Raw genomic sequence first — 27746 nt, 5'->3', positions numbered from 1 at the left:
ATTAATTACCGTGATATATGGCATTATCGAATACTGGCACATGTCTAGTAATAATACAGTAATGATATTGTTACAGCATAGGCTTTCAATACACTTATTTTAGAAAAAAAAAATATAATAATATGGCCAAATACATGTGCATTCGTAAGAAAATTGACTCAGATCTATGTAAACATGTATACATTATACAATATTAAGGCCCAATTCCAATTCTGTTTTATACCCCTCCGCCTACCCCTTCCCTAGCCCCTTGTTATAGGGTAGGGCTGAAAATATTCCCCTATAAAATAGGACACCACTACTACACTGTTACAGGTTATCATACGTATTCACTAGCTCATTTTTCAAAAAAAATGTGCCGATGTTTAACACAAACTTCCACGTATTCATGGATGTAAAAACAATGCATTGATCAGATGTCCATAAGATAAGTTACCTGCCACCGGACTAGTATTTACGATGTCAAATCAGTGGGTATTAGTAAAATATGTTGTGGAACCTATTCAAGTCAATAACATTAGCAAACTTTTGTCATAGTGATTTTTTGCAAACGTTTTTTTCAGAGAACATAACCGTACATATGAACACAAGATTGAATGCAACATGAAACAAAAAATGTTTTGTTAATAAAATACTTTATTATATATATATGCCAAAAAATACTTATATTTATGGATCTCTCTACTTGCACGGGCAACCATATTGCTGTATGCAGGGAACTTTATCTTACTGCTTTGTTTAACGTGAGGTCCTGAAAGATTTTCATTTGAAGGGCTATCTGGCCCTTCCCCCTACCCCTCCAGCCAAAAGAGAATTGAGACACCCCTATCCCTTCACGTGAATGCGGAAAACAAAGGGGTAAGGAGTAGAATTGGGTTTGGGCCTAATAAGTCATACAACACAAAAACTTTATATGTAAGCATATTCAGAACAAAACAAAGTGATTATGAAGCACTAGAAAACAATATGTGTCACAATGGTGTAACAAGGGCGTTCTAGGTCAGGAAGATTAAATAAGATAGCTTGGATAAATATTAAACCATAACAAATGACAGAAGTTAGAATAAATCTATATTTATTGTTTGTACTGTGTTATTACCATGTTATTACTGTGTTATTACTAGTAGTCATTGTGGAGCTCCTCGTTAGTATAGTGGTCAGTATCCCCGCCTGTCACGCGGGAGACCGGGGTTCAATTCCCCGACGGGGAGATCAGATTTTTTTTTCTGTCTATAAAATAACCAGCAATTTTGAATGCACGTGTTAATTTTTTTCATATTACACCATGTTGAAACCCCAGGAAAAAAGTGACACAATTACAGTGTAAGCAGTAGCTGTTTTATTAGTTTGTTGCAATGCTGTGCAGTGAAGAGCTATTATGACAGGCAGGGTTATTATGGTAAGTTTCATAAAATGTTACTTAAGAATATGTACATGCTGAATCCTAATGATACTTTAAAGTCATTTACCAATTTTAATGCAATTTAAAGGTTAAAGCAGTACAATAATTGACTATGGCATCGAGTGTTCTTGATTCCAATCCCTTTTCATAAATTACTTCTTGTTTTGAGAAACAAGTTTGCCTTCCCCAGAATTTATCACATTACATTCTAAACTTTTAAAGACATTGCTTTACAGTGCTGCATAGAGCATATAAATTGAAACAATAACATAGACAAAGTTACAGCGGCACACAGTTATTTGTACTCAGGAAAAACACTTTTGTGAACCAATCAAACGGAAAGCTTGTCATGTTGAGAGCATTTCAGTAACAGTGCTTCTAAATTTATCACTGATGAGATTTGTTAGCCAGGGGCCTGGCGTGATCTTGGATCATTTGGTTCTTCGAAGCTCATCCCGGAGCTGCTGTCATAGCAACAGGTCCGTAAGCTTAAACCTGCTCGGGAGCAGGCTTATTTCATGTAAACAGGATTAGATCGCTTCTTTTCAACCAGAACTGATACTCAAAATATGTCTGCTACCACCGCTACTTTATTACAAGAGTATCGTACTGATCCAGGATACAGGGACAATAATTTAAAATAATAATCATTAAAAAATTATTTAAAAATAATATAAAAATGCTGTGTAGTCCATAACACAATCTGTTATACTAGATTTATAGATTTAGTTTATAGACTTTAAAGTATCATTAGCAACTATTTTCTATAGTACATTTTTACTATAGAAAAAGCCAGTTTTACTCACTGAAATATTTATTTGTCATAAAATTATTACTTCATAATTGTATTAGAGTCTTACACACATGCTATACAGATAATAGAGTCGTGCATTATTTTGAGTGATGACTGCTATTATAAGAGTGGCTTGATGGATCACAGGAGATGCAGATAACATGATATTGACCCTTAAGAAACTTTCATTAATGCTGTCACGTAACAAATCTCTCCAAATATAAAATGAAATGAATAGATAATTTCTACATTGAAATAAAAATGTAAAGACTGCACAACTATTATAAATTGCGAATCTAAATAATTGGGAATCATTAAAAAAATTATAATAAAATAAAAACATGTATCTATTATCTGTTTGATGTATCTATTATAACATTTATGTAGTTTTGTTTGCTTGGCTGTTTCCTTAAAAAAGTCCAGAAATTTGTCAAGTTTTTTGTCGGGTGTCATTTTAAATTATATGGCGTCATTACATTGCCGTCTTGCCACCAGCCAATCGCTGCACTGCTGATCATTGTTTCGAGTATCGATACATATCCCCTTTTAAACCAACACATTAACGCGCAATTATCTCAGATAACTCAATCCAGCGATACTAATCATACACAACAGGTGTGTTCGAAGAACCCAATTAGCCGGATCATGATTAGCACGATGAAATCATCTTGGATGTGTCATTTGATCTCGGATGTAATAAGCGACGTACGAAGAACAGGCCCCAGGTCTCAGGTTACAGGGTTTTCACCAGCAAGTTAACAGGGAACTACATATTCATTCTCACCTTTTTAGCGCACACAATGTCCCACTTGATTTCCTAGGGATAGCCTAAACTTGTGAACCATGTATTAAGCTGGATTAAGATAAATCTTTATGTGTTCCAGTAAGGTATAATAGAGAAGTGATTGTTCTCATTCTGCTGTAAGAGAAGGGCATTAGATGTCTTTCAAGTAACATACTATCCAAAAAGCAGATTCTGTTCAGTTATGCATCATTTTACAATCTTATCAGTCCATCAAGTCCAACAGTTTATTTGAATAAATTGTCGTTGCACACAATAACTTTGTCATTTAAACTTAAACTATCTACATTTCAATAAATCTGAGTACAGTTGATCTGAGTAAAAATGCTCATAGATTGCTTAAAGGAACAATTATTGGGGGGGGGGGGGCAACTGCAATTGCATTGGAGAAACATTTATGATACAAATAAAACATCTATACATTTGACAGTTGTTTACATGTGCATAGACCAGATTAGTTGGATGCATCTGAATTAGTTTACTCATTTAAGACATGACAAAGTTCATTTACGGGAAACACATCTGATTTGTACTTGAAGTAGTTTTCAGACAACAGCAATAATTTTATAAATGAACAAAAACAAAAGCAAATAAATGAGCAAAAAATACATTCTATGCTAACTCAATTTTTAAGTATATTTATTTTATTAATATGTATGCTACAAATTACATATAAAATAACTTTACATAAAAAAGAACATGGTTTAAAATTTTGAAATTTAAAATCATGCTTTTCCCCCAATTAAATTCACATTTCAACTTCACAATTCTACTGTAAAGTCAACATGAAACATTTGCATTGAGCGAAAAGTTGTTTCGGAAGTGTGCAAAGTTATGACATTTTGATTTTGAAAGAACAATTTCAATTTCATGTTAACTTTTATACTTAATAAAACATGAATATACAGGCCCTGTCCCAAATCATTCAGGATTTGTAAGAACATAATCGCTAGATGTAATCTGTATTAGTGTTTGTGTTTTGGTATTTACATTGGAAGCATATGGGTAGCAATATTCAATTTGGAATGCAATATGCAAAATGACAATGCAATACGTAAAATGGCAATGCATTTCTGTATTTACATTTACATTTTCAAATACATTTGTGCAACGTATGGTGGAAAATGAAAATTAAATTACATCATTTGTGTAATACATTTTCATTTTAATTTTGCAACTTATAAAGAGTTAAAATTAGTATTCATTTTACATATTAAAACTAGTGTGTGAAATGGCAAGTGAAAATTATGTAATTTAATTTTCATTTTCATTTTGCGCCCAAATGTTACATACTGTAACCTGTGTGTTTGAGTAATGGGAGACCGTGGGCACAAATTAACACTTTGACTTTCTCAGTTTGTTTAAATCCACAAGAGATTCAGAATTAAATTTTTTGTCCAAAGTAATTTCACACTTGTCTGGTACAAATATGTCTCCTTGTTCCATAATTACAGTGTATACACTTTCCTTTATTTTAGAGGTGCACCGATATATATCTGAGGCAAGGTTATTATAGTTTTGCTTTTTTAAATTAGTTTTTATTTTAATATCGTTTTCAATTTTGCTTTAAATTTAAGTTTAGTTTTAGTTAGTTTCATGAATGGTTTTTGTTAGTTTTAGTTTAGTTTTTATTTTGCAAACACATTTCTATTTAGTTTTTATTTTATTTAGTTTCAGTTATAGTTTTAGTAATTACCGTATTTTCCGGACTATAAGTCACACTTTTTTTCATAGTTTGGCTGGTCCTGTGACTTATTTATCAAAATTAATTTGACATGGACCGAGAGAAATTAACCAAGAGAAAACATTATCCTCTCGCGGCTGTAGGCAGTAGATAAATAAATGCGACTTATAGTCCAGTGTGACTTATATGTGTTTGTTTCCTCGTCATGACGTATTTTTGGACTGGTGCGACTTATACTTAGGTGCGATTTATAGTCCGAAAAATGTGGTATAGTTTAGCAGCTAACAGAACACTTCCAGTGTAGACCAAAGAAAGCGAAGCAAGACATTTATTTTCAGCAAAATGTAATGTTTGCACAGTTTACAGTTAACTCTACTAATAAAAATAACAAGGGATTGAGATGCAGAAAAGAACCAAACAAATGCACCTTACATTTAAAAATACTTTGTTAATGAAATAAAAAAGTTCTATTTTTTTTTTTTTTCAAATAAAATTTTGGGGTTTATTAAGAATGAAAAAAATCAGATTTTGTAGTTTCTGACAATGAACACATTGCAACCAGGTGTGGGACAGCCAACAGAAACAAGCCAAAATGCTTTACATGTCTTGAAATAATAATTTCTGTAAACATCGACTGTCAGTCTGGTTTCACCTGTTTCTCGTCATTTCTCATTAAAGTTAATAGTGTAAATTGCATCACTAATGTCATAGAATAGCATAGTTAAATAATGGCGGGGCACATTGTAATGCAGTCTTATGCTGTGTTCACACCAAATGCGAATAGATCGTCAAATTCGCGTCTACCACGTCTAGTTTGCCGCTTGACCATTTTGAGATCATTCGTTTCATTCGCGCGAGTAATTAACTTGAAATTAACTTCACAACAGACGCGAATTCGCGTCATGGGGGGGCTTCTGCCAGCTGAGTTCACGCAGCATTTTCAACCGCCATTTTTATTCGGATAATTTTCAAAATATTACTGTTATTGGGTCATGAAATGTAGTTTTAAAAGTATTTCAGGCGAGAATGTAGTTGTTTTAAACTCAAATATGCGGTTTATTTATAATGAATGTGAAAAAAAATGTGTTTCGCCGATCTCGGAGACGTGAGCTCCACATGATCAGTGGGAGCTCCGTCATCATGTATCCGCCGAGAGCAGCCTTACCTCGGCTAGATCTTCTGACATTTGCCGCTGACTCTGATGTCTCTTTAGTGGTTCAAAATAAAATATAATTCATTTGGGGTAAAATGAACCGTTTCTTTTCTTTGGCCTTTATTCAATTTATCTATTAATATGTTTTTTATATATATAGATCCTTTTTATTCCTGTCTTTATAGAAATATGAACTTTTGTCATATAGCTCCGGTTGACTGCTCACTGAAAACATCAGTCGTTCCTCCTTGTTGAATGAGTGGAGAAGGGTATTCCTGCACAACCCGAGGCTGCAGGAACATACTGTTGAATGAGTGACTTCTAGCAGGCGCGAATTGACGCCAAAGTTCAAATTTTTCAACTCGGGCGGCAGACGCGAATTCGCGTCAAACGCTAAATGCACGAAAAGCACCATTCGCGCGTATGAGGCGAATTCGCGTCTTCCGCGCCGCGCTTACCGCCTCATTCGCGCCGCGAGACCTCCAGACGCGCGTAAACGTGCCTTTGCATTGACTTAACATTGAAATCATTCGCGCCAGACGCTCTATTTGCATTTGGTGTGAACACAGCATAACGCCCCATTTGCGCCGCGAGACCTCCAGATGCGCGTAAACGGGCCTTTGCATTGACTTAACATTGAAATCATTCGCGCCAGACGCTCTATTCGCGTTTGGTGTGAACACAGCATTACAAAGTACCCCATCTGCACAAATGGAATTTAAAACAGGTTATTGTCTTCTGCTAGTTATTGAAGCATTAAAAAAGATCTAAACTGATAAATAACAGATTGAAGATTAAAATTAAAGGAGTCGTCTTATTTTAAATGAATAATAAAAACTAAGATAAAAAAAATTTAATTAAGCCAGAAATTAAATTTTAATATGTTAAAAATAAATGCTGTTATATCTTCGAAAGTCTTTTGAATGTTAGCACACTTTTTTCTCTGTATGATGTTGATATGGTAACTGGTAAATACTGTTAATTTTGTTATGCTAGCATGTGTGGAAATATTTAAACCAAGTGTATTACAACTAACCCAGCGTTACTTTTAGGGCTGTGATTTTCATGCACATCTCATCAGTAAAGACGCTCCTGTAATTAGAAGTATTAACTCCAGCATGTGTGTTCAGATCAGGGTTGCCAGGTTTTCACAACAAATCCTGCCCAGCTGCTTCTCGAAACAAGTCCGAAATCGTGTTTCCAGGAGGTTCCCCGATAAAAAAATTGCTTTCCAGGGTTAAAATGTAAGTTTTATGGCATGGTTGCCTTGGTAAAATTCGCATTTTATGGTCTAAATATCACGTTATTGGTATTGTCGCTTTGACCCGCGGACATGAAAAACAACCACAGACTTGGCAACATTGGTTGGCATTTACTACACAGAGCCATAATTCACTGACGATCTACACAAAATTGATTTTAAAATTGGTGGCGATTCTTTGTCGATTTTGAAAGCGATTTTGTGTTAGTTGTCGGTAGACTACGGCTCTGTGTAGTAACTGCCACTCCACCTGAACCAGTGTTGCCAAGTCTGCGGTAGTTTTTCATGTCCGCGGTTCGAAGCAACCCCAATACCAATAAGGTGATATTTAACCCCTAAAATGCTATTTTTTTTACAAGAAAACCATGCCAAAAAAAACCTGTATATTTTAACCACGGGAAGCATTTTTTTTTAATCTGGGAACCTCCTGGAATAGCCATTAGTTTTGGACTAGTTTTGAGAAGCAACAGGGCAGGATTTGTTGTGAAAACCTGGCAACCCTGATCTGAACACACGTGCTGGAGTTAATACCTCTAATTACAGGAGCGTCTTTACTGATGAGATGTGCATGAAAATCGCATTCGATTTTTGCCACAGCTCTAGTTACCTTGTGCCCGCGTTCCACTAAATAAAATGGATGTGATACATTAATGCATCCTGGATCAATACACTGAAGAAATAATACCCCTAAAAAGCTTAGTATATCTGCTTTCATGTTTTAAGGGCTTAAATTAAGTTCATATTTCTATAAAACAGGACAAACATGCATATTCTGTGTTACCTTCTCACCAAGTTTATAAATACAACTAAATACAGGTTTACCAAAGGTATGATGCAGTGCAATTTCAGTAAAGCATGCGAGGACATTCTCCACTGCCCTACAACTGATTATAGAGAGGAAAGGTGTCACAGTGTAAATACTTAATGCATACAGATCTCTAAGTGTTGAAATACCGCTTTCATAAAATACAAACGTTTAAAGCATTATTTTGCTTATGGCATTTGTTTGCTGGCAAATCATTAACAATATTGCATGAATGATGTGTTAGGATTGCGTTGCATAAATTTAAAACCTGCACAATTATGGAAGCATCAGTTGCGATTGAGAGGCAGATAAGTGGTATTGAGATCTTTTTTCTGTTAACAGCAAACAGTATGAATTTACCACTATGGGATCAGTTAAGGAATAATGGTAGGTAGTTGTACACAATATTTTGTGTCCATGTGAATTTAGATTCCCTTCAGTAAGCAACCGATAGTGGTTAGGGTGTTCGTTTCGTTTTCCACCAGTGAAACAAATCCTGATCTCACTCAGAGACCAGACTGAACTTGTTACAGTTGTAGACTAAAACATGTGCGTTACTGTTACATTCTGAAAGTGTACCAAGAAAATCAGTTTACCTTCAGATTGTCTTTGACAGAGTGCTGGATGTGGAACTATTGGTGCAGTTAAAGGTCGTGAACCCAGGGAGCATGACCCTGCCATGTGTGTAGATGTCACGGTTAGACCCCTTGTTCATCCTCTTTACCAGGTTCTTCTCATAAAGTAAAGGGTGGTAGGCACCTAGGGTGCAGGCTGCATCACTGAAGCGCTGGTAGTAGTGGCACAGCTCGGTTTTCCGTCGCGAAGGCAGGAACTCGTACACATGTACCACTTCACACAGGGACATCATTAAAACTGTGCCTGTGGAGATAGAAGGATGAAATATAGCTCTTTTTTTTACCATTTGTGGTTAGATTTTCCTCAGTATAACTTACCCAACAAGCCTGATGAGGGTGGGTTTTTTTGTATGGTCTCCACCATATTGTCTTGTATTCGCTGCCACAGCTGCCATTCCATGCGGGGGTGCAGAATATAAAATGGCTGTTGAGGGTGTAAGCGCCGATATCGCTGATACTGTTTAAATATAGGGTAATCCGTCTTGTTGAACCACTGAAAGGAAAAATAAAAGGAGGAATGCATAACCGGAATCAAATTGAATTTATGAAATCTGGAATGTTTACAAAACCCCAGTTATTGTGTATATTATAACTATGAATTATTACTACTGCATTTTTTTTTAAGTTTCACATTTCAAAATAATTACAAAATTTATTTTACTCAACATGAAACCGTTTTTAATAAAGTTAAAGAAATTAAGTTATAGTTATTATATATTACAATTAGGGTTATCCTTTAACTAAAACTAAAAACATTTTCACTACTTGAGATACTGTAAATGTTAACTGAACTAAAATAAAATATAAAAACGTATTTTATTTCAGCTACTTAACGAGGCAACATTTCTAATTTTCATTTATTTTAACCTGATGGTGTAAAATAACTAAAACTAAAACTTGGTTCTGGTAGTACAGGAACCTTACTAAAGCTAAGACTAGGCCTTTTTTGTTGAAACTTGCTAAAAAGGATGGAAATTTAGAATGTTTGTGAATGTGCCAAATGCTAGAAAGTGGAAAATTTACCTCTTGTAGATCAGAGGAATAAGGGCCTGGATCCCAGCTCACTAAAATCCCAGCACTATACAAAGAACTGGAGAGGAAATGGTGATCTTCTGATGCCATAACCTATGTAATAAACAGACATTATGTTTTTAGGACCTTGTTACGTCATGTTATTTTAACTTTTCAACAAATTTATGTTATTGCCTCAAACAAACTACCTGGGAATTGATCAGACGCACTGTTGTTTTAGAGCCCACATCTTTCTCAAAGCCTGTTGTTGGTGCAGCATTGAACCGCATCACTGCATCATGTGCATCTGGAATTCAGGAACTTTTTTTAGTAATAATCAGATATTATTGGTAGTAGGGCTATGCGAAATGGAGCAATTTTGCTATTTCGATTTTAATCACGATTTTGACACACACAGACATGCTTTACAGTCATAAATGCATAAAGTATAAATTTGAAACATATTTCCAAAAGAAAACCAATTTAGAGAGCTTTATCAAAAAGTTTTTAACGTCTTTAGAACAGACATAAGTTAAAATTATCACACAGTAAAGATGTCAAACAAAATGTCTAGACATATGGAAAAAATTTATAAATAAAATAAAACCCTTGTCCAGGGTTTATTTTTTTATTTTTTCATGCATTGGTCATAAATCTCACTGTAGCGGTGCCTCAGGTGTTGAAATATATCTATTGCCGAAAGTTCACACGTACTCCGTCTGCAGTGCATATACAGTACGTGACTGTGGCATGACCGGTGTTTGCAGCTTAACACGATATCACCGTCAGGCAGCACTATCTATCAAAGCCTAGTTGACAGACCTTCACACAGCATACATTATCATAACACCCCTGGCTGGCTTTTTTGTTTTGAATTCTATATATATATATATATATATATATATATATATATACAAACATATAGTGGGTATAAAAAAAAGAACCCACTTTTTTGCTTTGCAGCCTGAAATGAATACAGAGAAACATTTGGTTTTATCCAGCTGTATTTACTTGGTGCATCGTATAACATCCAAGTGAAAGATATTATATCACCAACATAATCACTGAGTTGGACAAAGGTTCACCCCCTTGCATCAGTATTTTGTAGAACCACCTTTTGCTTTAATTGCAGCCTTTAGTCTGTTGGGATATGTCTCTACTTACTTTGGACATGCAATATTCACCCACTCTTACTTGCAGAACTGCTCAAGGTCAGTTAAATTTGATGGTGACCATTTGTGGACTGTAGAGCTCAAGTCATTCTGTAGATTTTCAATGGGGTTTAAGTCTGGGATCTGACTAGGCCATGCAAGGATATTCGCCTTTTTTTCCTTCAACCACTGTGTGGTCAATTTTGCTGTGTGGCAGAGGGCAGCAGATTTTCCTCAAGAATTTGATGTTATTTTGCCCTATGCATTTTTCCTTATATCCTGTCAAGTGCTCCAGTCTCTGCTGCAGAGAAACACACCCATAACAGGATATTACCACCTCCATGCTTTACTGTAGCAATGGTGTTATTTGGATGGTTAAATTTTCCGCCAGAAATATAATTTGGTGTTGTGGCCTTTCTTGAGGAGCGCTTTTTCTTGCAACCCTCCCATAAAAGACACATTTGTGGAGAATTTGTGATATTGTTGTCACTTGTCCACAACTTTATCCCAGAGAAATTTTGACTGCTTTGCCACCCATAGTTGATTGTTTGCTTCAGTTGAACTACAAAGGACTGAAATGTTCAAGGAGAGCTCTTTTCATGCTTGGCTAATCAAAATGAACACAACTGATCACAGTTGAAAGTCAAAGGGATTTGTGTGCCACTGAGAAGGTGATTAGCTACCTGACTGAGTTTAAAAGTAATTTTTTTGGAGGGGGGTAATCCTTTTTCCAACTTTTGATACTTTGGTTTTATATCTTTCTCTTGAATTTTATGTTTATCTTTTATACTGTGAGTGTGTGTGTATGTTATATATTTATATATATATATATAATGTTTATATAGATATATTCTCATTACATTTCAGATCAAAGAAATAGGTCCAGATTATGTTATGAATTTAGTTATTACCTATTTCCTTTCCTAATCCAGAGTTTTTGAGAGAACCTGCAGACGATACCACTGCGCAGGTCTTGAATGGGCCAATATCAGCAGTTATTTGGCGTGGAGGTAACTGGGAGGCCAAGGGCAACCCAGAAAATGGCTTCATATCTGGTGTTAAAGTTGCAATCTGAACCATCTCCTTGATTTGACAAAGAAGTTCAGGGCCACTAAGTTTAGAATGACGTGCGGCACTCTCAGGTCCAGGGTAGCGAACGCCATATTTATTCATTGCCTAAAATAAAAACCAAAAGAGACTATGATAGATAGATAATAACATTTCATTTGTTGCAATTAATACATGGTCTTGTTTTTTTTACATGTGTAGTTTATCTTCATCCTCAGAGGATTGTGTACAATTTTACATGATCCTCTAAGGATGAAGCTTGCTTGCATGTGTAAAAATACAAAACGCTACCTAATACTAACTGAAGAGACTTGACATGCCCTGGTAATCAGCAGTTGCAATCATTGATGTTTTTTTTTTACTGTGTTTTCATGTTAAGGCTTTTAGATGATTTTGAGTTTCCCTCACCTGATAGTTCTGTACCACCTTCCTCAACCTTTTTCCCAGCATGCTACTTGACATCTCTTCATTCCAGACCTCTCCCAGTGCTCCATTAGGCCCAAAAACAACAGCGTCCCCACTTGTGGCGCCCACATCTCCTCTCCGTCGGCCTCCAAAAAAAGTCTCTAAAGCACGTCTCAGTGGTTGTGCCAGCAGCCAGTAAAATAGCCCATGTTTTCTTTGTTTGCTGCTGAGATTGTGGTCCTTAGTACTGCTCTCCATCGAGTAGTTAGAAGATGACAGGATGGGAATGGGCTTTTGAGGATCTCCAGGAATGATACCTGGAAGCTTTTGAGGGTCAGTGTACATGGGTTTCGACCCTCCTGTTCCCCGCAATACCTTCAATAGATCAGTGTCACTTTTAGTAAGGATGCATTTATACTTTTGACTACACAGGGTGTTGCAGGAATGATGTAATTTTGTAGGCCAACCCAGAAGTTACCATCACTCTAGTTCCCTCAATAAAAAGCAAATAGGTGTTTTTCCACTGTCTTTTGGATTACAGCAGAAAATAAGCTCTCATAATGTGTAAGAACCATCAAGTTTGATTCTTACACATTTTGTTCATCTGGATAATCTTCATAAATAAACAGTGTTTATCAATATCCAGGAGTTATAACCTAACAGTAGCAATAAACAAAATACACCACAGTCAAATGACTTCAGCCAACATTAAGCTTTCGACAGCTCTTTCAATATTTATTACAAATCTACAATTTGGAAAGTTTGATTCATAATATTTTACAAAAGCACAAAAAAGTAAATTAGTTTACCTGTTCAATTTATTATCCCCGAAAACCTCTGTAACCCATTTAGCCACTTGTTAGCATTAGTGGTCAACCGATATAATGCCAAGGCCGTTAAGTTTTTCTGCATGGCCAATGTGTTTGAGGCAGGACTTTTATTTTGAAGTCACTGAGAAAGGTAGCGCCTGTCACTTCATCTACAGCGATATCATTGACTTGATTGCAAATTAAAACAGACACTATTTAAACTGAACAGAGATGACATAACTGAATTCAATGATGAACTGCCTTTAACTATCATTTTGCATTATTGAGACACTGTTTTCCAAATGAATGTTGTTCAGTGCTTTGGCGCAATGTATTTTGTTTAAAGCACTATATAAATAAAGGTGATTGATTGATTGATTGATTTAACAATTCTGCCTAATATGGATAGAAGTCTGTCTAATAATCCGATAGAATGGTTAAACAAACAAATTAATATACACAGAAAGTTTTATAACGATTGCTTATGTATTATTAGTAATAGAAAGACAAACATTGTAATACTTTCTCGTTTGTTGTTAGCATTGAGCAAATACGCATTTATATAATTTAAACAAATCTTTGAATGACAAATGAACATTTCACAAACCTGGCTTTATATTGGCTACCCCCCCCCCCCTTTCCAAGATATCAGTAGCGGCATCGGCAGTCAAAAAAAAAAAACAATATTGTTTGACCACTAGTTAGTATCTGCCTTTTTAATACACATTAAAGCTTAATCAATCACAAATAATGTTTTTAAAACAAAACAAATGTTTTGTTGATGTTTATTGAAGAATTAAAACATAAAAATTTGAGCTTGTCTTAACCAAAGCTTGTCTTATCTTAGGGAATCAAGGTTGAGGTTACGCAAGTAACCAGATCATTCACTATGAAACGGTCTTTCCTGTTGCGTTAACATGCTATGGGGAATGCATCCAATAGCGCCTTGCTACGCAAATGCAGAACACAGCCACTCTGCAAGCCAAGCCCCGCAGCACTCTTACGGAGTACTCGTAAAAGCATGAGTACATAATGAGACCCAAGCCATTAGGCTGAGTACTACATAACTTGACCTTTTCCACACTGGCGAGTGCTGGCCAATAGCTTGCTGTCTTGCTGTCTCAAGAAATAAATTGGGCAGTGAGAGTTGTCTTCTGAGGTTAAGTGGTCCACCTCTGCCCTCCCGAAGACAGACCAAATCATTTGAATCATTTGAGGATGTAGTCTCCATTCTCCTGGAGATGCATTGTCTCTGGACAGCATATTTGCCACCTGGTTCAGTCTGCCCGCGCTCTCTTATTGAGACGAGTTTGCCTTGTTCCCATAACAGGAAGCGTCAAGTCAACCTGTAAACAAAGCATGATCTGAGACCGCCTTGTTGATTAATGTCAAGATGTGGTGCCCCTTTAAGGCTGCCAGGAAGTTTTGAGGGCCAGAAAAACTGCCATTATTTCAAGTCAGTTGATGTGCAACCGCTGCTCCAGGTTTGACCAGGAGCTTAATGAGAATGAGAATGAGAATGAGGAAGAGAATGAGAATGAGCTTTATTGCCAGGTATGTTTACACATACGAGGAATTTGTTTTCGTGACAGAAGCTCCACAGTACAACAAAATGACAGCGACAGAACATAAAACACATAATAAAAGAATAAAAAATACAAATAAGTAGATAGTGAATCACAATATACAAATTGACAATTGTAGGCAGGTATATTACAAAATGCAGTTATGTATGTACATGTGTATTATGTACAAAATTTGAGTGTATACTAAGTATGTGTGTTAGATAAATAAGTGTATGTGTATATAAATATAAAGTGTAGTGTGTTCGCAGTTATTATCAGCTGTTCATAAGATGGATTGCCTGGGGGAAGAAACTGGTCCTGTGTCTGGTCGTTCTAGTGCTCAGTCCTCTGTAGCGTCGACCAGATGGCAACAGTTCAAAGAGGGAGTGTGCTGGATGTGAGGGGTCCAGAGTGATTTTAACAGCCCTTTTTCTCACTCTGGATAAGTACAGTTCTTGAATAGAAGGGAGGGTTGTACCGATGATTCGCTCAGCAGTTCGGACTACCCTCTGTAGTCTTCTGAGGTCAGATTTAGAAGCTGAGCTGAACCAGACAGTTACTGAAGTGCAGAGGATGGATTCAATGATGGTGGAGTAGAACTGTTTCAGCAGCTCCTGTGGCAGGTTAAACTTTCTCAGCTGGCGAAGGAAGTACAACCTCTGCTGGGCCTTTTTCACAATGGAGTCAATGTGAATGTCCCACTTCAGGTCCTGAGAGATAGTGGTGCCCAGGAACCTGAATGACTCCACTGCAGTCACAGTGCTGTTCATGATGGTGAGTGGGGGGAGTGCAGGGGGGTTTCTCCTGAAGTCCACGATCATCTCCACTGTTTTGAGCGTGTTAAGCTCCAGGTTGTTGAGAGTGCACCAGACAGCCAGCTCTTTTACCTCCTGTCTGTAAGCAGACTCGTCACCGTCCTGAATGAGGCCGATGAGTGTGGTGTCGTCTGCAAACTTCAGGAGCTTGACAGAGGGGTCCTTAGATGTGCAATCATTAGTGTACAGGGAGAAGAGCAGTGGGGAGAGAACACAGCCCTGGGGAGCTCCGGTGCTGGTTGTACGGGTGCTGGATGTGTATTTTCCCAACCTCACTAGCTGCTGCCTGTCTGTCAGGAAGCTGTTGATCCACTGGCAGATGGAGGTGGGCATGGAGAGCTGATTTAGTTTGGGCAGGAGGAGGTTTGGGATGATCGTGTTGAAGGCCGAGCTGAAGTCCACAAACAGGATCCTCACATAAGTCCCCGGTCTGTCTAGGTGTTGCAGAACATAATGCAGTCCGATGTTTACTGCATCGTCCACAGACCTGTTTGCTCTGTAGGCAAACTGAAGAGGATCCAGTAAGGGCCCAGTGATGTCCTTCAGGTGGGCCAGCACCAGTTTCTCAAATTACTTCATGACTACAGACGTTAGAGCCACAGGCCTGTAGTCATTTAGTCCTGTAATTTTGGTTTTCTTAGGGATGGGGATGATGGTGGAGCGTTTGAAACATGAAGGGACTTCGCACAGCTCCAGCGATCTGTTGAAAATCCGTGTGAAGATGGGGCCAGGTGGTCAGCACAGGATTTTAGACAGGCTGGTGTAACACAATCTGGGCCCGGTGCTTTTTTCCTTTTCTGCTTCCAGAAGACCTGGCGCACCGCATCCTCGCTGATCTGAATTGCAGGTGTGGGGGAGAGGGGGGATGCAGGAGGTGTGAATGGTGAGAGTGCTTGATTGGAGAGGTGTTCAGGATGGGTTGCAGGAGCTGTTGATGGTGTGAACGTTTGTTTGGAGAGGCATTCAGGGCTGGGTGCAGGAGTTGTGAATGGTGTGAATGGTTGTGTGGGGAGGCGTTCAGGGCAGGTGATGGGTGTTCTTTCAAACCTGCAGTAAAACTCATTCAGATCGTCTGCCAGTCGTTGATTCTCCACAGTGCTGGGGGGTGGTGTCTTGTAATTGGTGATCTTCTTTAGACTTTTCCACACTGATGCTGAGTCGTTGGAAGTGAATTGAGTCCTTATTTTTTCAGAATAGTTCCTCTTTGCCACTTTGATCTCTTTTTCCAGTGTGTATTTAGCCTGTTTATACAAGACATTGTCCCCCTTCACGTAAGGATCTTCTTTGGCCTGACGGAGCTGTCTGAGTTTTGCAGTGAACCACGGTTTGTCATTATTGTAAATTAGTTGAGTCTTTGTAGGAATACACATATCCTCACAGAAACTGATATATGATGTTACGGTCTCTGTGAGTTCATCCAGATTGGTGGCAGCAGCTTCAAAAACACTCCAATCAGTGATGTTAAAAACAAGATTGTAAATCCTGCTCTGCTTCATTAGACCATCTTTTTACAGTCCTTGATACAGGTTTAGCTGATTTTAGCTTCTGCCTGTAGGACTGTATAAGATGAACCAGAAGGTGATCAGAACGTCCCAAAGCTGCTCGTGGAACAGAGTGAAATGCATCCTTTATTGTGGTGTAACAGTGATCCAATATATTACTGTCTCTTGTGGGACATGTAACATGCTGTCTGTATTTTGGCAGTTCACGGGAGAGATTGGCTTTATTAAAGTCCCCGAGAATTATTAAAACAGAGTCCGGGTGTTGTTGTTCTGTCTCTGTGATCTGATCAGCGAGTTTCTGTAAAGCTGAGCTCACATGCGCTTGCGGAGGAATGTAAACACTGACCAGGATGAACGAGTGAAACTCCCGCAGCGAATAGAATGGCTTGCAGTTAATGAAGAGTGTTTCAAGGTTTGAGCAGCACGTCTTCTTTAACACAGTTACATCTGTACACCACCGTTCATTGATGTAAAAGCATGTCCCGCCGCCACGCGATTTCCCCGTTGATTCTGCGTCGCAATCCGCTCTAAACAGCTGAAAGTCCGGCAGATGGAGTGCGCTGTCCGGTATGGTGTCATTCAGCCAGGTTTCCGTGAAACACAGAGCAGCAGAGTGTGTGAAATCCTTATTTGTCCGAGAAAGCAGGAGGAGTTCGTCCGTTTTGTTGGGTAGAGAGCGGAGATTTGCCAGATGGATGCGAGGCAACGGCGTTCGAAATCCGCGCTTCCTGAGTCTGACGAGCGCTCCCGCTTGCTTCCCCCGTCTGCGCGTCCTGAAGCGCTTGATCAGCGCCGCCGCTCCTCCGATAACAACGTTCAGTAAAACGTCTGAATAATTTAAATCCGGTAAAAAATCTTGTGGTGTGTTCTGCCGAATGTTCAGCAGTTCATCCCTGGTGAAACTGATGGCAGGAATATAACTAAAGACAGGACAAACTAACAAAAACATATGCGGAGCACGTCACGGAGGCAGCCATCCTGTATCGGTGCCACACTACACTATTACTATTAATGATGGTCTGCCCTTGTACAAAGCTCCCCAATACAAGTTGGAGGCGTCTCTTGTGACCACATTCCTTCCGTTGGTCAGTCCCATTGGGTCAGTCCCATTCAATCAGGCGAGATGTTTAGGTTTGCAGGCTGCTGGTCGGATTGGGCATCAGAATCTTGGCCAGACTTATCCATGGAGCAGAGACGTTTGTCCTGAAACACCTGGAGTGCCACCATGGTATGCAAAGCTGAGCCAGCCTGGCCAGCCGCTAAATAAGCCCTTCTTGCCAAGGCTGATGTAGTCCTACAGGGCTTGGATGGATGCGCTGCATGGACTTTCATCCCCAGGGCTGATGGAGGTGACCAATGAACAGCGACTGCCTCTTTCAGAAGGGGGAGCTTGCTATAGCCTTTTACTTCAGGACCGTCAACAATGGTGAGAGCGGTGGAAGCAGAGGGATTAACGGGCCGAGTATTAACGCTCCATGTCCTAATGAGGTTTTCATGAACTGCTGGCAGCAACGGAGCAGACCAATAGTGGGAGCATCGCTGATGGTGCCCCTTCATGTTCCACTTGTTTAGAAGGCCATGGGCAGGCTCTTCCAAAGCCGACCAAGCCAGGTCGAGATCCTCCATAGCCTTAGAATGCAGGTCATCTTGCTGTCCACACTTGATCATGTTGTTTGCTTCAGAAGTGGGGATTCTGGCTTTTTACTGGAACATGGCCACTTTTCAGCATCCTCTGAGCCAACTTATTTAGCAGTCGGCTCCTCCCCTTCTGGCAGGCTAGAGCGCTATTGGATTGTGCAGCTACACAAGCGTAAACAAATCAGGCTTTAGTAACAGTGTAAACTGGTGTTTCCCCATAGCCTTTTAATGCAATGGGAGACTATTCGATAGGGAACCTTATTTTCGGGCTTTAGGACTCATTCCTACAGCACTCTAATGATCAGATTCAATGGAGCAGAAGGCCATGTGAGGAAAGGAATCTCGACATACCTTAACAATTGTGTGCGTTCTTGGCTGAGCTCGAGTTCTCGCCTTAACCCCAAAAATAGCATCTGTGACAGGTATGCTGTTTTCAGCGCAAAAAGTGTACAGGAGAGCCATAGTCATACAGAACAGTGCCATGCACAGGGCCCCTCGACGGGCCCGACGTCTCAACCGCCAAAGTAGGCTAACACGATCCATGGCAGCCCCTGGGATCTGGATAATGAAACACAGACAATATTAGCAAATTAAAGGATTCCCTCTGCGAAAGGAGTTTGTGGATACATAGAAGCATATGTATGGATTAAGTTGAATTGAAGACAGTAGAAAATAGTTTGAAATGGTCAAATATTTACTTTCAAGTCCTGTTAAGGTCAGGTTAGAAATTAAATTAATGTTAAGGAAAGATGTTTAATACACTAGAGAATTTCTGAATTATATTGTAGGATGCTTTTGATGTTATTTTGATATGTTAAACTTTTGTGTTAAATATGTAAAATGCTGTAATAAGTGCCTTCAATTGCCCTACATTTAAGCTAGCAGAGTTCAGTAATGTAGTTCAGCTGTCTGGAGTATGTTTGTAATCTCTAGATTCTCTTGCAGCCAAGGACTTAAAGGGAACGGACAAATTAGTTTAATAAATTGAGGTAGTTCCATTGGGGTTGGCCTAAAAAAGACAATTTAAAGTAAAGTACTTTTACAAAAAATATAATATAATTTGAATAATTATTCCCTGGTTAAAGGGGATGTTAAAAAAGTAGTTACACAGAACATTATTTTACAGCAGTAATCAAAACCTAATATACAAACAAGATGTGTGAGGAAACCTTAACAGTAAATACCAACTGGTGCTCTTTAAGGGATAGTCAGCTCAATGCAAAAATGGTAGTCCATGGCATTCAAAGTAGGATATAATATACTGTATAAAAAGTCTATGAAATCATGGCTTTTAACCTTACAAAAAGAAAACCACTACATAACATCTAAGCAGTTTTCATCAGGATATAAAAGAGCATCACTGAGAGTTTTATAATATGTAGCTAATTAATATCATGTTACAGTATCACAAGACATAACAATAACGTCACGTGACAAAAACACCAGATACAAAATCAAGGAAAGGTTAAATATATAATGAAATCTGTTAGGTTTTAATACAGTTGTCTGTCCTTTAATCCAGTTGATCTTAATGGTCAAGCAATGAATTGTTGGGTACATTAAATAAGTATAGATAGACATTATGTAGAACAGGTTTGCAATTTGTATTTGTGTTGAATGCTTATGATCATTTGCAGTTCTCTCCACACTTTTGCTTTCCAATCTCTTAGATAAAGGTTAATCTGTGTCTCATCGGTCCATCAACTCAATTCCAGAACTCTACTGGCTCACATTTGTTAAGAATCTTGCCTTTCTATTTTTGGTGCTGATCAGAGGTTTGCATCTTGCTGTGTAGCTTCTGTAATTCTGTGTCAAATTCTTCTGTGGACTGTAGATTGACTAAGCATCAACCCAGCTTTCTGGAGGTTGTTGGTGATTTACCGACATGTATTTTAGTTATACAGTTGTTCATTTTTACAGCTTTTATGATCTGTCTGTCATCAACTACTGTTGTTTTTCTCAGCTGATCAGGTCGTCGTTGGTTGCTGATGTCGCCGGTGGTTTTCAAACTCAGTCAATAACTCAGCAGGATTAGAGCAGCCAGTGTCAACATGGATGTTAAAATCACCAAGTAGGATAACCTGGTACGTCACCGCACAGGTTAATGTTAGTAATTGACTGAGTTCTGAGAAGAATTCAGTTTGCTGCTTGGGTGGTCTGTAAATCAGTATAACTATGAGGGGACGTTTTAAACCACCCTTCATAATCATAAACTCAAATGTCGTAGTATTATGAAAATCCAGTTGGGTAATGTTAGCTAAAGGAAGTTTATTGTAAAGCATTTCCTGTCTGAGACAATGGGGATCAATCACAATCATTTTAAGTTCACCGTACTACAAAAACATTTTGAGTTTATAGAACTTATTTCAAATAAGTCCAATGAACTTTCATTATTATTTGAGTGAAATTAACTAAATTCATTTAATTAATTTCACTGTTCGGTTTTACAGTGTATAAATAGACGTTCCAAATTTAGAAATAAATATTTTATATGACTCAACATAAAATTTATTACACAAACGTTTAGGCTAATTTCTCTGTATTTTTTGTTCATGCAATAAAAATCACTGGTAACCAAAACAGCTTGGTTGTAAGCATTCTTCAAAATACCTTATTTTATGGTGCGCAAAAGAAAGTAAGTCATTCAGGTTTGAAACAACATGAGGGTGGGAAAAACATTTGTGACAGGTCCAACAGCTGTCTCTATGAATGGGCCTAAAAATCATTGGTTCACATGATTTGTTCAAAAAGAGGATTCATTCAGAAACTAAACACCGCTATTGCTCAAAGACGCACAGTTCTGCGGTGGCTTCATAGGTGACATTTTCGTTGGCAGAATTGAGGGGGGAAAAAAACACAACATTGTTTTTAAAATATAACACAATATTAACTTCTTATTTACTGACCTGTTGTATAAAATAACTTTTGCTATTCATGACAGAAACAGCACTTGTGTGAAATTGCTCTCACTGCTCCTGCGATATCGCGTATCATGTGATTTAATATGAAACACAAACTCATAAAATGACATTTTTGCCTCAATATCTTGAATCTTAGGGCATAACTGCATTTATGGATATTTTGTTCTGCATCCTATTTGTCAACAGTCAACTGTAAGAAATGTAATTGCATTATTATTATTATTAATTAAGTTCAAGTATTAAGCTGAATATATAAATATTATATCTTACCTTTTTTATTCAAGAAATGACCTAAGCTTTATGTAAGCCATTGTGTCCTTGATAGTATAAATAAATACAAATTGGGCAACGTATTAAACATACAGGCAGAGCAATGGCTACAAACAAACAGTCTACAAATAATACATAAATAAGGCTATCAGACTATGTGGCTTTTATTAGTTTGGTTGCAACATAAGAATGCTCATATAAAATAAAATAATAATAACTATGCACAAGCCTGATTAATCCAACCGCATTCTGTTTTACATAACACGCAGAGGGGTAAAAAAAAAAAAAAAACAGGATAAATATATAAAGTGAGCCATGTGTGTGCAGGTTATCTCGGTGTTTTTTTTTAAAAAAAAAATGCATTTTCATTAATGCATTGAGAAATGATGCTGCGTGGATGAGACAAATATAAAATTCATGCCTACCTTGTATCTCATATTTTTCTGATGCTTTATTCTTGGTTAGTTCAATCAGTTCCCTCCAGTTCCCGGTCTTGGCAGTTTAGATATTTAATGCATAGACCTGCAGATAAGCTATATTGTATACTAAAAAGCTATTTACTATAATCATTTAGTATAATAACCTAAATCGCAAATGAGGCTTTTTCCAGTTTACCTTCCGAAGAGATGCTCTACGACTTGACATCTATATATAGATGATCATTACGCGCTGATGCATGTTGGTAAACCGCCATGTTTATATACTGCAAAATAGCTGCTACGTTGATTGCTCAATCGAATGTCTCGAGCAGAAGGCTGTCTGTGCGTTTTCATCGCATGCGACATCAGATGTGTGTGCAGCGGATTCTGCAGCTCAGTCTTTGCCACTTTCGCCGATAATGTCTGAGATTCTGACATCAAACGGGCACAAGTGCATACCGCTCTGTGTGGTTAAATGAATCCGTTAAATGCAGAAAAAAAGTAACGCTCTTAGTGCCTTTAACATTAAATTAACGTTACCCTTTCTCCGTCTTCATTCCGTGCGTTCATGCACAATACAGCATAATTAATTGTTTTGTTAAAATATTAGACTCCATACCAGCCTACATGTTGTCCGTGTTAAATCGTGATTTGCGTACGTTCATTCAGCTGCATGCACTCAATGTAGTCTTACATTCAGTTGAACGACTTATTGTTAAATTTGTGACGTTGTTCTTAACGTTATGTGTGGGTTCCATAGTGTAGCGGTTATCACGTCTGCTTTACACGCAGAAGGTCCTGGGTTCGAGCCCCAGTGGAATCACGCTTTTTAACAGGATGATATTTTAGAACGCATAATAGTTTTACTTACATTTAGTCCGTTGGCAGACGATTTTATTTCCTTTAATCGTTTATCGTAATTTTTTTGTGTATCCTGCATTAAGTGATAGTGTTAGGGCCATTCGTGGGTTTTTACTCACTTTATTCCAGTTTTTTCAACTGTACGAACAGTCCATTAACTGTAAATAGCTTATTTCCGTACATAAAAATAAGGTTTCTACCAGGGGTCTGTGGGGGCCCTAAAGTTATTCCATATGGGCTTTGAAGAAATGAAACATACACAATATCTAATAACCATTTTGACTTATGATCGGCATATATTATTCATAAATTAAGTTATTACATATTAAAGTTTATTATTTTATTGTAGTCACCAGCAGAAAAAAAATACATAACCGAAAAAGTGGAGATGCCGGGGGTTGAACCCGGGACCTCATACATGCGAAGCATGCGCTCTACCACTGAGCTACATCCCCACGTGACCCAAAGTAATGTAATCTTTATCCTAAAAATATGAGAACACAGCTACATTGTTCATGGTGTCTTCTTTTAGCTTTACCTGCAAGTTTGTAGCACTTACAGAGAGCAACATAAAGAACATTTCACCGGGAAAACCGTTACATAAAAACCTTTTACCGTTAGATGACTTACCAAAGAGCTTTTTTTTTCAGGTGAGGAGTACGTTAACTGTTAGTATTATCTCACTAAATGGAACAAAGCTGCCTTCTCAAGTAATTTTTTTATTTTTTATTAATAGCCTAACGTTACTTATTTTAGTTAAGTGCTTACATTGTAACATGTTGTTGCAGTGATTACGACACATGCCTTTGGTGGGAGACCAGGGGTCGAATCCACTGTGAGACACCAATGTGTCCCTGAGCAAGACACTTAACCCCTAGTTGCTCCAGAGGCGTTAAATTTTTTAAATGGATTATAGACTAGAACGCTTGCAAAGAGCTCATATCCACTAAAAAGCTGCCACTCTTTGTTTAGTGAGTGTACACACGATGTATTATAGGCCTACTTTGAGCCGCAAACTAGAGGGTGAAACGTGAGTAAATCCTCAAATACACATTACAGTCCGGTGTAAACCCAGAAAGAGTCTCCTGATCTGACGCTCATATCTCTTTACCATTCCCATATAAACTATAAACATCTATAGACTCAAAAAAGTAAAATGCAAGGAGGTTAAACAGTTAAACAGTAGATCATGCATGCAATGCCATATCCATGTCAAGAGAATGCATGAACTGATAAAAAGCATGCACTGAATGCAAAGTAGGGATTCAAAGGATTCAAAGCGTTTATTGTCATATAGCCAGTGAGGAAAACAAGTTTCCCTGAGCAATGAAAGCCTTACTTTCCATTTCACAATGAATGCCTAGACAGTGTAAAACTACTCACAGACACACAAACTATACACTATACAAACTAAACACACACATACATACATACAATGTAAAAAAACATAATAATAAAATCTATGCTGCAGTAGTAGTATAGACTATGTATGCCAGGATAGAGTAGGAATATAGAATGTGAAAATGTATGTGCATAAAAACAATAGTGCAGTAATGTGCAAACAGAGTCCAATTACATTATAACAATAGCAGCAGTAACAGTTACAGATGTGCAAATTGAGATGAGGCTACATGAGTAATACCAGAGACAATTTATAAGAGACATGCCACTTCCTCAATCCTCAATACAGCTATAAGGAAAACCCGTAACGGCAAAGATGGTGGTTGTATGCACATGTCCCGCTCCTCCCGCTGGAAAGCCAATCATCTTCTTTTAACAGTCAAGCCAGGAAACATTTAAGCCTATCGTCTGGTTCCACTGAGCAAAGTCATAAAACTTTTTCTGCGATTTTTATCATATTTTACTGCTGTTTCTATATATGCAGTTTTTATGTCCAATTCATTTAGTTATGTTTTAGGACTAGGTGAAGCAATCCCATTTTTTAAGACCTGAGGTATGAGTGGTGATGATGCATCCATCGGTGTAATTTCTTCACTGTGATGGTGGTTGAGTGGGATGAGAATGGGGGTTTTAGCTTCATCGGGGTCATCAGGTGGGCACCCTCCTTCTCTGGTGTTTCAATGATAGGCCCACGACACCTCCAGAGGGCTCATCAGCAGCACCTGGCGTCCCAGGTGTGCCCCCCTCTGCTTTCAACCCCTCAATGCCTCAGGTAATATTAGGGGCCCAGTTGGAGTCTCCCCTTTTTACCCAAAGCCATCGACTTGCTTCTTCTGCTGCACCTGAGAGGGCTTTGATGGTTCGGCGTAGGGTTTGACCTTGCACTCCCAATTCCTTAAGCAGCTTGATAGTTGACTTGCCCACGAAGCCTCTGCACCCGACTTCCACTGGGCAGACCTTGGATTTCCATCCGCGTTGCTCAGCATCAGCTGCCAACTCTGTGTACTTAAGGCTCTTGCGCTCAAATGCCTCCTCCACAGCAGCCTCCCAGGGAACGGTAAGCTCTATTGTAAGCCTTGGTTGTGGTGAGGATGGTCATATCGTCCATGTAAGCTCTGATGGGAGGGAGACGAAGACCAGATTTGAGCTTCTGACCTCCTCCTACCCACCGAGATGCGCGGATGATGACCTCCATAGCCATCGTGAATGCTAGAGGTGAGATGGTGCATCCCGCCATTATTCCTATTTCCACTCGTTGCCATGCTGTGGTACACTCATCAGTTGTCAGGCATAGTTGTAGGTCTTGAAAATAAGATTTAACAAGGCGGGTGATTACTTCCGGGACGCTGAAATAGTGTAATGCAGTCCACAGGAGATTATGAGGAACTGATCCGAAGGCGTTTGCAAGGTCCAAGAACACAACATGAAGATCTCTTCCATCATTTTTGGCAGTTTGGATTTGATTCCATATCATGTTTAAATGCTCTAAGCATCCAGAGAAGCCTGGAATCCCTGCTTTCTGCACCATAGTATCAATGAAGTGGTTCTTTTCCAGGTATGCTGTCAGCCTGCGAGCCACTACACTGAAGAAGATTTTGCCTTCGACGTTCAGGAGGCTGATTCCTCCATGCAGTTGGAATTGCTTGTTTCTTCCACACTACTTTCATCAGCCTCCATAGAAAGCGTAATACATCTGGTTCTTATAAACTCGGTATGGGACTCCATTGGGCCCAGGGGAGGATGCAGCCCTAGCCCGCTGTACAATTCTCTTCACTTCGCTCAACCTGGGAGGGCTGATGTCCATCTGATGTTCTGGGGAATGTATCGGTGGCATTTCGGGTGGAAGAGTTGTCTTTCCGTAACGCTGGCTTTCAGTGAGACTCTGCTTGAGGTAAGTTTCCAGATCTTTCTTTGATGTTTTGAGTTTGCCATTTTTTTCCTTTGTGAATAGATTTTTTGCAAACTTATAGGGATCTTTAAAGAAGTTTGACCTTTCTTGCTCCTTCTTTTTACGCCTCCTCAGATTCTCAGCTCTCCTCAAGGTTGCCAGTCGGTTCTTAATTTCTGCCTGTAGCAGGTTGATTCCTTCCTTCTCCTCTTCGGGAGCTTTTCTCCATTGTTTTTTCAGCTGCCTTCTCTCCTTGACTAACCGTTCTATCTCCTGCTGTCTCCTGGACTTTGTTTGGGTGGGTGATGTTTTCTTTCTCTTTTCTACCATCCCAAAGCGTTCTGCACCATAGTTGTAAATCAGGTCTCCCATACGCTCCAACTTCCGGACTGCAGTTCCCCTCAATTGTCCCAGGAGATTACTGATGTCTGTGTCAATCGTCTCCCACTCTTTCACTTGACTTATTCGACCTGCTCCGTAAGAAGTACCGGTCAATGCTAGTTCCCTGTTGCTCTGAGAGCAAGCACTTTTTAGGTATAGGTGTTGTCATCTCAGGTGTCTTAATGATCATCATTCTCGTTGTCTGTTTCGTTCCTGGGTCAATAACCATGTAATCTGTCAGTGAGTCATTATCCTCCCCAGCTCTCGCTGACTCTGGGGGTGTTTTCTTCATTGAACTTTTTGTAGCCAGAGATGGGTGGGACCTGTACACTAATAGTGCCAAGTCCCTCCTACCACAGGGAGCTAACCTGGGGCAGGCCCGGTGGGGTCTTTCCCGCCTGTCAGCAGTCTTTCCAGGCTGTCGCTAGGTCTTTCCCTAGTTGCCAGCTGCTCTCTTCACAGCAGTCACTGGGTGGATCCAGATGATCAGTTATGTTTTAGGACTAGGTGAAGCAAACGCATTTTTTAAGACCTGAGGTATGAGTGGTGACGATGCATCCATCGGTGTAATTTCTTCACTGTGATGGTGGTTGAGTGGGATGAGAATGGGGGTTTAGATAGGAGCCTGGTCTTGTTAGACCGAAATAGCTGCCCGGAGGCAAGATGGTGCACGACTTGCCTTAAAGGACTTTGGTAATATTGACAAATATACAATGGTAGTAATAGCAGCAATAACATTACAAATGTTCAATGAGATGAAACAATTTGAAGTGATTGTTCTCTGAGATAGATAAGTCCACTAGCTAGCTACCTGTTTAAGAATCTAATAGTTAAGAGGAAGGAGTTTTCTAAATCAAGAAATCCTGCAATTTACACTCCTATATCTCCGTTCTGAGGGTAGTAGTGTGAACAGTCTGTTTTGGGGGTGGGTGGGTTCTTTTAATGTTCAATGAGATGAAACAATTTGAAGTGATTGTTCTCTGAGATAGATAAGTCCACTAGCTGGCTACCTGTTTAAGAGTCTAATAGTTAAGAGGAAGGAGTTCCTAAATCAAGAAATCCTGCAATTTACACCCCTATACCTCCGTCCTGAGGGAACAGTCTGT

General features: G+C 38.8%; 1 protein-coding gene and 3 non-coding genes across 4 annotated transcripts; 2 read left to right on the top strand and 2 right to left on the bottom strand.

Moving 5' to 3' along the window:
* The first annotated feature begins 1139 nt into the window (after positions 1-1139).
* On the top strand, positions 1140-1211 carry trnad-guc (transfer RNA aspartic acid (anticodon GUC)). Its single transcript has one exon. It is a non-coding gene; the product is annotated as a tRNA-Asp (tRNA).
* Positions 1212-7621: 6410 nt separating this feature from the next.
* Positions 7622-22767, bottom strand: LOC127941647 (beta-galactoside alpha-2,6-sialyltransferase 1-like). Its single transcript, XM_052536954.1, has 8 exons — positions 22116-22767; positions 18851-19057; positions 12174-12545; positions 11609-11873; positions 9756-9853; positions 9559-9660; positions 8854-9028; positions 7622-8779 (listed from the first exon to the last, which is right to left on the bottom strand). Exons 1-8 carry the CDS (start codon positions 22125-22127, stop codon positions 8499-8501), a joined length of 1512 nt encoding a protein of 503 aa, XP_052392914.1. The 5' UTR covers positions 22128-22767; the 3' UTR covers positions 7622-8498.
* A 92-nt stretch (positions 22768-22859) lies between these two features.
* On the top strand, positions 22860-22932 carry trnav-uac (transfer RNA valine (anticodon UAC)). The gene has a single exon. It is a non-coding gene; the product is annotated as a tRNA-Val (tRNA).
* A 421-nt stretch (positions 22933-23353) lies between these two features.
* On the bottom strand, positions 23354-23425 carry trnaa-cgc (transfer RNA alanine (anticodon CGC)). The gene has a single exon. It is a non-coding gene; the product is annotated as a tRNA-Ala (tRNA).
* Between the last annotated feature and the right edge of the window lie 4321 nt (positions 23426-27746).

The sequence above is a fragment of the Carassius gibelio genome, chromosome A21, assembly GCF_023724105.1.
Source record: "Carassius gibelio isolate Cgi1373 ecotype wild population from Czech Republic chromosome A21, carGib1.2-hapl.c, whole genome shotgun sequence".
Classification (NCBI taxonomy): domain Eukaryota; kingdom Metazoa; phylum Chordata; class Actinopteri; order Cypriniformes; family Cyprinidae; genus Carassius; species Carassius gibelio.
Note: the sequence above shows the minus strand (reverse complement) of the source record. Positions and strands in the feature narration are given on the sequence as shown.

Excerpts from the sequence above, each read along its gene's own strand:
- LOC127941647 (XM_052536954.1), bottom strand. Across the intron at positions 12,546-18,850 it reads GAACGCACACAATTGTTAAG|GTATTGCGGGGAACAGGAGG; the intron begins GTATGTCGAGAT and ends GATCTATTGAAG. Across the intron at positions 9,661-9,755 it reads TGCGTCTGATCAATTCCCAG|GTTATGGCATCAGAAGATCA; the intron begins GTAGTTTGTTTG and ends TTTATTACATAG.